Here is a 9,066-nt window from a genome sequence, read left to right as displayed (position 1 = left end):
TTTTGCTCTTTCTTCCTGCCCAGAGAACCACGTGACGGAGCACACAGCGGAGAGCTACATGCTGCAGTGGCAGCGCGGTCATCTCAGCAACTACCAGTATCTCCTCCACCTCAACAACCTGGCCGACCGCAGCTGCAACGACCTCTCCCAGTACCCCGTCTTCCCCTGGGTGGTCGCCGACTACAGCAGCGCTCAGCTCGGTGGGTCAGCGGGCCTCGTCCTAACAGCTCCCTTTGAAATATGCTGTGTGCTGGCGTTCATTGTCAGAACTCTTGTTTCCCAGACATGACGAACGCCGCCTCGTTCAGAGACCTGAGCAAACCGGTGGGAGCCCTGAACAAAGAGCGACTGGACAGACTGCTGGTGAGGCTGTAGGGTTTGCTGATGTTTCTGTTTCTCTCTACTGAGGAGCTCTTCGTTAACCACAGAGCTGTTCTCTCGTCCACAGGCTCGCTACAGAGGCATGCCCGAACCTCGCTTCTTGTACGGAAGTCACTACTCCTCACCGGGCTACGTCCTGTTTTACCTGGTCAGAGTCGGTACGTCGCTTCACAGCCACAGCATGTACACAACTACAATCTACAGTTATACAACCTACGACCAGGCAGCGTCGTTACTGAGCTTGTTACAGAAATACTTCAATTGAAGAAACCAGCTTCCACTTCAGAGCTGGTGCCACAATCTGGAGCTTGATTTTACACAATTAAAGACTGTCGGCTATAAATCGATGCAGAAAAGGCACAAATTCATAATTCAGTGTTTATAGAAAAATTCACCAAAATGCAAGAAATTAATGTTTTGATGCTCAAATTTCTTAAGACGCCGGCTTAATGTTTGTATTAAATCTACTCCCATCGGCTGCTACACCTAGAAGTCCACTCAGAGAACACAGACCTTCATCCTTCAGTTTTAGAGAAATTTAAATGCTCTTTCTTTGATTTTCATTCAGTGTGTTTATACGTAGTAGATCGTGTACTGTAAGAACACCGTCACTGTTTGGTCACATCAACACTAAGCCGTAAAACAACAAGTCCTCACGCAAATTTCATTATGATCATTGTGCTTGTGAAATTCATACGTGCAAATATTCTTAATTTTTGTGTTCTTAGCATCCTTGTGTTTTTCTGTTTTTCTTATTTACATCGTATATATAGTGCACGTGCCTCGCCTCTTTAATTTATAGTTGTGTTTGTTTGCTTTTCTTATCGTCACTTTGCTGCTGTGACGTTGCAGATTTTCCCCTCGTGGGACTAATAAAGGATATTCTGTTCTATTCTAAAGTCACAGAGGAGCAGATGTTTTAAAATTATAGACAAAAATGCAAGATTTTGAAGGAAGTTGTGTAAATATTACCACAGAAAAATATACAGTCAAAGGTTTTAGGTGTAATATTATAATTTGGAATGAAGATAATCAATTATATGAATTGAAATAACAAATAAAAAAGCCTTTAATGGAATCTTTTTATTGTACTGAAACTACAGCAAACAGAAAATGTTTTGTAGGTTCTAGTAATAGAAAATCAGTTCATACAAACCAGGCTTTATAGATTTTTTTTTCCAGACACTGTTTTATTTAATCGTTAACTGCCGTCTTGTCTTCAGCTCCAGAGCACATGCTGTGTCTCCAGAACGGCCGCTACGACCACGCCGATCGCATGTTCAACAGGTACCTCCGAATCTACAGTCTACAAATGAGTTTAAGTAAAAGAACCAGAACGCTTCATTACATGTAAAAGTCATGCACGACTCTCACACATCTGGAACATGACTGAGAAGTTTAGAAATGTTAGAAACCGTCAATTAAATCTTTGTGTGTGAATCTGATGTGTGTTAAACTCTTGTTATGTAAAATCTTCATATTAAAAGTAAGTAATTTGTCACATAAACACAGTGGAGTAGGAAATACTCAAGTATAATTGCGAGTTACTTCTACTTTAAGTACAATACCAGAATACAGAATCTGAATACAGTGCTGTGTTTAATCTGTTCCACCAGTTTGTACTGTATGACTCCTTCATTGCATTCATGTGTTTTTAAGGTCGTGTTTTGAACTTTAAAGACAGAAAATCAGATTTTATTGGTACTTACTGACTTACTCTTGGTATTTCTTACAGCGTAGGTGAAACATGGAAGAACTGCTTAGAGGGAGCAACAGACTTCAAAGAGGTAAACACATCGGTTTTCACATTTTCATGATAAAGCAACGATGTCATCAATACGATCAAATAAAAGACGTCCACACTGTGAGCATACGACTTGTTCGTGCCGTCTGCAGAGAGTCTTGATTCTTTGATTTTCTTCAAATGCAGTTAATTCCAGAGTTTTACGGGCACGACTCCAGCTTCCTGGAAAACAGGCTGAGTCTTGATCTGGGCCAGAAGCAGAATGGAAACCTGGTTGATGGCGTCGTTCTCCCACCGTGGGCCTCAGGTGAACTGTTTATGGATTATCTGTGTGTTCCACGCTGTCATATGTGAAGAGCTCAGTCTGATGTATGTGCTCCTGTCTTCGTCCTTCCTCCAGACGCCGGTGACTTTCTTCAGAAGCACAAGGCGGCGCTGGAGAGTCAGTATGTGTCGGAGCACCTTCACGAGTGGATCGACCTGGTGTTTGGCTTCAAACAGAGAGGCAGTGAAGCTGTGGCGGCTCAGAACGGTAACGGCATCTGCTTTCAACATCAAATGCACCCAAACTGGGCAGCAACTTACATTAATGTCCCTGTTTTCCAGTGTTTCACCCGCTAACCTACGAAGGCGGCATCGACTGCGACAGGTAGTAAAGAAAGTCCTTCAGCAGTTCCTTTATCCTAACGTGTCCGCTGCATTTGCCAACCTAACTCTGGCCTCCGTCTCTCTGGGAAGCATCGAGGACACTGACCAGAGGATCGCCATGCTGACGCAGATCCTGGAGTTCGGCCAGACGCCCAAACAGCTGTTCACCAGCCCGCACCCGCAGAGGATCACGCCGAGGTTTCAGAACATCACTCGGAGCCCCAGCATCAACTCACCGGCCAGCGACATGTCTCCAGGTAACGGAGGATGCAATGAAAGGTTGCTCTTTCACATTCAAGGAGCTGATAATATGATTAGTTATCTCGCGATTTTAAAACAATCGGGATCTTTGCTGCTCACAGACAAACAAATGACACTGACAACATACGTCTTTCTTGACAAAGAGTTCCCTAAATGTTTGTGCAGAGTGACAAGAAAACAAAGCAGTAAAAAGTAGTTGACAGTCGTTGCGGTATCTGATGTGAAAAGTGATCCAATCTGTGCCTCAAAAGCCAGTTTTACGTTCTGTGGCACCCCCAATTTAAATTGCAAAACAGCATTAACATAAGTAGCGACCACAAACATCCAACACGCACCACATCTACGACTCCTACAAACCCCTACAGTAGCCGCCTTTGTGTTGTTTCGCAGCCTCTCCGACTGAGGATTCGTCCTTCGAAGACCTGACTGAGGAGAGCAGGAAGTTGGCCTGGACCAACATAGGAAGTCTCAAATCCATTTCCAGCCACAAGATCCATAAAGAGTGAGTCAGGAGCCGCCCGTTTAATTGCATTGCTGTTCCACATAAAACAGAAATGAAAGCTGTGGTTCAAACATGAGGAAGTGCGTGCAGCGTAAGACAGACAGCTGCAGTAAACTTGTGTAGAGTTTTGAAAGTATCATCATAAGTCAGATTCCTGCTTGCTGTTTTAAAACCATAAAAGATCTGCAGAGCACTTAGTGACGCAGCGTCGCTTTCTCTTGTTTCCGTAGATTTATGAAGCATGTCCAAATCACCTCGCAACTGTTTTATAACAGTCTGTCTGCTACATTAACCTAAATGCATCCATTCTTTCTATACATTTATGCTTGTGTTGCGTTGTGTTCCTGCTAAATGTGCAGAGCTGTTACCGGCATCGCTGTGACGCGAGACGGAGCTGCAATCTTCTCCACGTCCCAAGGTTTGGAAAAAGTTTAAACAAATGTAGACTCCTGTATGGATCCAAAAAGAAAAGTACCAACTGTTGAGATGTTTTAATGCATCAAAATGTATGTAAAGTCTATTTAAAGACCTGATGGATGAACATAGTGATACCAGAGCTATTCTAATCCAGTTACAGATTTCACCTGAGCTGCTTATCCTTACGTAGATATACTACAGAGAGGTTTGATTGTCAGTCCTGCTCCATAATGCAGCTTTTTAAATGACTTTATGAGATGTGTCAGAGATTTATTTGTGCTCTCGATGTGATTTTGTGAAATATTTCATTTATATGTTTAACTACTGAGTTGAAATGTGTTCAGCTTCCACTCTGTTTGTGGTCTCATTGATTAAAGTTTCCCGTCAGCAGCAGCACAGCGTACATTTTTACAAGAGAACAAACAGCAGATTGATTCAAAGCACCGATTACAGTTAACCTGAAATGACCACGGTTTTGTTTAAAACTCGGCTGTGTCCGTCTTCATTCCAGACTCAACGCTTAAAATGTTCTCCAAGGAGCTGAAGGACTTCCAGAGGAGCATGTCCTTCTCTAACATGGTACCTACCTGTGTTTACTCCAGTTCATCTTCTCTTTTTGGATTTCTGTTTCTTGCTCCTACTCTACCTGAACAACAAACCTTGTGTTTCCCAGGCGCTGTCGTCGTGCCTGATGCTGGCGGACGGTAAAACGGTGGTGTGTTCGTCGTGGGACAACAACGTGTACGTATTTGTGCAAAGTGTTTCTCAGGCAGATGTCGGCGGCTTCTCGCTGATCTAGAACCTTCTTCCCTTCCAGTTATTTCTACTCCGTCCCGTACGGCCGGCGGCAGGACACGCTGATGGGCCACGACGACGCCGTCAGCGACATGTGCTGGTTCGACGACCGACTCTACACGGCGTCCTGGGATTCCACTGTTAAGGTAAATATACATAAATCTTAAAGAGGCAAGTCTACAATATGTTGTTGCTGTCAACAAAACACGGATCAACCTTTACAGTTTGACAGAGACGTAGGACCAGTGTGTTGTGTTTCTTTAATTCACAGGTGTGGCAGTGTGCTTCTGACAGCTTGTCCAGTCACAAGAGGTCCCAGTTTGAGCTGCTGGCTGAGTTGGAGCACGACGCCGGGGTGAGTGAGGACGTCCTGGAAGCTTCCATCACCAACATAACAACTACCGTAAATCCTGGACTATAAGCCGCTACTTTTTTCACACGCTTTGAACACTGCGGCTTAAACAACGATGCGGCTAATTTATGAATGTTTACGAATTTGCCTCGAGACCAAAGCGACATTGAGAGCGACGACAGAGAGACGGAGGAAGTGTGTGACGAAGTAATTCTGAGGCTGAAGAAGACGACTTTAGTGGTTTTAGTGCAGGAGGAAGATGAAGTTTTAAACTTTTCCTGGTCGGCTGCGGCAGTTTTTATTTTCTTAACCAGCCGTGTTACAACGTGGACATCTGCAGCTTGTAGACAAGTGCGGCCTGCATATGTACAAAACTCTTTTTAAAGTCAGTGGGTGCTGCTTATATTCAGGTGCGCTCATAGTCTGGAATTTACGGTACATATATATTTAAACCATTTATCCAAATGTGCAGTTTATGATTTCAGTGACTGTAGCTGATAAACCCGTGTGCATGATTTCATGTTGTAAAGAGTGGTTGAGACTTTATAAACACCAGAAATTACACTGAAGTTTGACAGAACTGGAGACGAACTTCTCCTCTCTCATGCAGGTGAACACCGTCGCTCTGAATCCGGCCGGGACTCTGCTGGTGTCCGGCTGCAAAGACGGGACGGTCACCATCTGGGACACCGGCAGCTACGGAGCTCTGCAGCAGGTCCACTGCCACGACGGAACCATCCACCACGCGTCCTTCAGTCCTGGTACGTGTGAACAGCAGTCCTGATTTTTATGCACTAAAGTCGAACTTTATCTGCATCTTCAGCCCTTCCAGGTCCGACGGTGCTGCAGAGAAACTCTAATGAAATACTTATGAGACTGTCTTTCAGCTGCAGGAGAAAAAAAGTCACAGAAAGGTCGATCCAGAGCACAATATTTGTTTCGGCCTTGTTCTTTATTGTTTTCTCGCTTTAACGCTGTGTTGTGAAGCAGCCAGCAGCTGTTTGATGTATTCCTCCGTATGGATCAACAGTAGAGAGAAACTCTAGTAGGGGGTTTATTTTCTGGCAGCACATTATACCTCATAGACCCGAGTTTATTGTCCAAAGAACATAACTGTGTCTCTATAAACCTTATAAAAACCGAGGGTATATGAGTGGATACCAGCTGGAACTTTTCTCTGTTTTTTTTTCTTTTTATCTCCCACAAAGCAGCTGAACTGAGAAATTACATCACCGTAAAATATATGTGGGGGATCTGAAAGTGCATTTAAGAGATCAGAGCTTGAGTTTCTGAGGAGGAAACTCACAGAGGTCCTGCCAGGCTAAAGAACCGATCCGATTTCTGTATCCTCAGATAGCCGACATGTCCTCAGCGTCGGCGCCGACTCCTGCATGAAGGTTATCGACGTCCAGACGGGAATGGTGATGTCATCTGTGAAAGCTGAGGAGGAGCAGAGGTAAGAGGCTCCTCAGAAAGCCTGAGAGCCATGTAGTAGATGTTTAGTCAGTTCTAACAGACCTTGATTTTCTTCTTTTTCCAAGTTGGTGCATTGGAATTTAAAAACTTTCCTTTCAGACAAACCCTGACCTGCTGGTGTTGAGCTCGTCTTGTGTTGTTTGGGATTTCTGTTCCTAGTTTTAGCTCTAATCTCAGCCTATGAAATGTCTCCTTGTTGGCTGATTTTGAGCCTCTGTGTGGATGCAGGTGTTTCTGCTGGGACGGGAGCTCTGTGCTGTGTGGAGGTCAGTCTGGTGATCTCGTTCTGTGGGACCTGCTCAGCAACACAGTCACCCAGAGGATCCCTGCACACTCAGGTAAACCTTTATTTTCTATTTATTAGGGATGATAATTAAGAATATTAACAAAAAACAAAAAACACAGCCCTTGTGTTTGGATAGAAAGACTAAATCTAACTCACACCGAGCCCCCTAGAGGGTTGGATGTTTTTTGAAGACTGCTCTTGTGTTGGTTCACATGTTCTCTGCTCCATTTAAAGAGCTGGTGTGTGGTCCTGTTATAGCACAATGCCAATGTTAGGGAACACTATGCAGAAAGAAGAGATAATGCACCACTTGATGCTCACTTGAGGCCGCCGTCCTGCTGCTCTGCCGGGCTGTGATCTTGAAGTTGTGACTGTATATGTGGTTGCTGCTTAGACTTTAGCTGCAGAAATACTTATTAGTTTATTTAGGAGTTCAGGAGCAGCAAAGCTACAACTGAACACACACACACACACTAGTGCTGCATGTGTTCAGTGTTAAAACCGTAAAAAACGACTTGTGGTCGTCACAACGGCATGAGCTGCACGTATGATTAGAAACGGGCAACACACTGGCTGCAGAAACACAGCGTCTGACTGCAGCTTTGGGAACAAATGCATCACAAATATGGCCGTGAAACATTATTCTTAATGCTTCTAACATTGACTACATGCAGAAGTAGTTTGGGTGCACTGATAACTTTGCTGCTCCAATATTCCTGAACTCCTAAATAAACACATGCATCTGTCACAGAAGCACCGTGGTGTTCAGTAGCAGCTAAAGTCCAACCAATAACCACATCCAGCCACAGCTTCACCATCACAGCAGGCCGAGCAGCTGGACTCACAACCAGCAGCTGGACACTGACGCAGACTGGAGTTTGAAAATGGCTGATAATCCATAAACGCATCCCGTAAAGTGTCGCATCATCTCTCCTCTCTGTAGCATCTGTGGAGGGCTTCTTTAAATCAGCAGCAAGTGAACAGAACCGACACACAGATCGTTCACGGCTTCGTATAACTCAGGCGATAAAGTTTAAAAAGGAGGTTGTCCCTGATATTAGTTTATAGCACTGATGTTTAGAGCTGTTAGATCAGTTTGAGAGTGCCTTTAAAAAAACACGTTATTTGGCCTTATTCACGGATTCAAGGAACTTTATTTGTCTTGCCAGCTCACATTCATGTGTTTGTGGTACGAAATTAGTACTTAGGTCCCGTTTGTTTTTTAAAGAAAAAGCCTAATAAATAATAAGTACAATAAAACAAGAGCAAAATTTAAGTAAAAATACAGCCATATAGCCCAAATGAGTTATGTCTGGCACTAAACATTAGTGTAGCAGTGAGGTAGATGTAATTTTGCACTTGGTTGGTTCTATATAATATTATAATCATCGTGTTGTTGTTGTTTGCACAGGCGCCGTCACGGCCATGTGGATGAGCGAGCTGTGCACCACGGTGATCACAGGCGGAGAAGACAGACAGATGATCCTCTGGAAGCTCCAGAGTTAAAGGAGGAGCCCCCTTCAGAATCCTGCTGCTGCTCAGAGGAAGACTTCCAGTGCAATTTCCCGGACCGCACAGGCCCAGCACCCTGCCGGCTACGTGACGCCACCACCGGACTTTGACTCGTGAAACAGTCGTGAAGCGTCCGAGTCGTGCTGTAAATACACAGTGTTGTGGAGGAGTCGGTGGGGGCGACGACAACAACTGTTCTTAATCCAAAAACTAAACGCAAAAGGTCACGTGCAGTCATGTTAGTCAGAATCTGCTTCTTGAGAGAAAAAGTCCAAGCGCAGGTTTGTGCATGAGAGCAGGAAGCTGAAACTGTGTCCTCGCCTTATTTTACGCTTCTGTTTTAAGCTTGTTGTACGTGTGTGTGGGCTTCACCCCGTGTTACCTCCCTTACACCCTGTTAAAGTCTAAAGCGGGTACAGCTAATGGATGGATGGACCTTAATTTACTTTTTTTTTTTTTTTAATTAGCATTCATATTTGTATCGCTTCATGTGTGTTTTATTGTTTGAAGTGAACCGTCAGAGCTTTGTACTGCTCAGGTGTTATTACAAAAGCACAGTTACCTCTAAAAACCTGTCCCGCCTCTTTTTTTTTTTTTTTGGTGTCAGATTTCTGGAGAGTGTTTTTCTGAGCTGCACGTTATGTAGACGTAAAGATGGCTGTACAGAGTTTGCAGTTTGTAAAGAACAGAGA

The 9,066-nt window shown here is 44.1% G+C and overlaps 1 protein-coding gene across 1 annotated transcript in view; it reads left to right on the top strand.

The window, feature by feature from the left end:
* nsmaf (neutral sphingomyelinase (N-SMase) activation associated factor) overlaps positions 1-8,945 on the top strand; it is a 17,423-nt gene extending 8,478 nt beyond the window's left edge. The window contains exons 13-31 of the mRNA XM_008305324.1: positions 24-200; positions 284-363; positions 449-539; positions 1,605-1,668; positions 2,117-2,168; positions 2,312-2,432; positions 2,526-2,657; positions 2,732-2,774; positions 2,864-3,030; positions 3,425-3,536; positions 3,896-3,954; positions 4,465-4,532; positions 4,627-4,694; positions 4,771-4,894; positions 5,020-5,103; positions 5,711-5,861; positions 6,454-6,556; positions 6,805-6,914; positions 8,274-8,945. Of these exons, the coding sequence (XP_008303546.1) occupies positions 24-200; positions 284-363; positions 449-539; positions 1,605-1,668; positions 2,117-2,168; positions 2,312-2,432; positions 2,526-2,657; positions 2,732-2,774; positions 2,864-3,030; positions 3,425-3,536; positions 3,896-3,954; positions 4,465-4,532; positions 4,627-4,694; positions 4,771-4,894; positions 5,020-5,103; positions 5,711-5,861; positions 6,454-6,556; positions 6,805-6,914; positions 8,274-8,368 (1,901 nt within the window). The 3' untranslated portion in view covers positions 8,369-8,945. The remainder of the gene's footprint in view (positions 1-23; positions 201-283; positions 364-448; positions 540-1,604; positions 1,669-2,116; positions 2,169-2,311; positions 2,433-2,525; positions 2,658-2,731; positions 2,775-2,863; positions 3,031-3,424; positions 3,537-3,895; positions 3,955-4,464; positions 4,533-4,626; positions 4,695-4,770; positions 4,895-5,019; positions 5,104-5,710; positions 5,862-6,453; positions 6,557-6,804; positions 6,915-8,273) is intronic.
* The last annotated feature ends 121 nt before the right edge of the window (positions 8,946-9,066 follow it).

The sequence above is a fragment of the Stegastes partitus genome, unplaced genomic scaffold (genome assembly GCF_000690725.1).
Source record: "Stegastes partitus isolate 25-593 unplaced genomic scaffold, Stegastes_partitus-1.0.2 Scaffold2476, whole genome shotgun sequence".
Classification (NCBI taxonomy): domain Eukaryota; kingdom Metazoa; phylum Chordata; class Actinopteri; family Pomacentridae; genus Stegastes; species Stegastes partitus.
The sequence above is the reverse complement of the archived record's forward strand: the minus strand, read 5'-3'. Positions and strand labels throughout refer to the sequence as shown.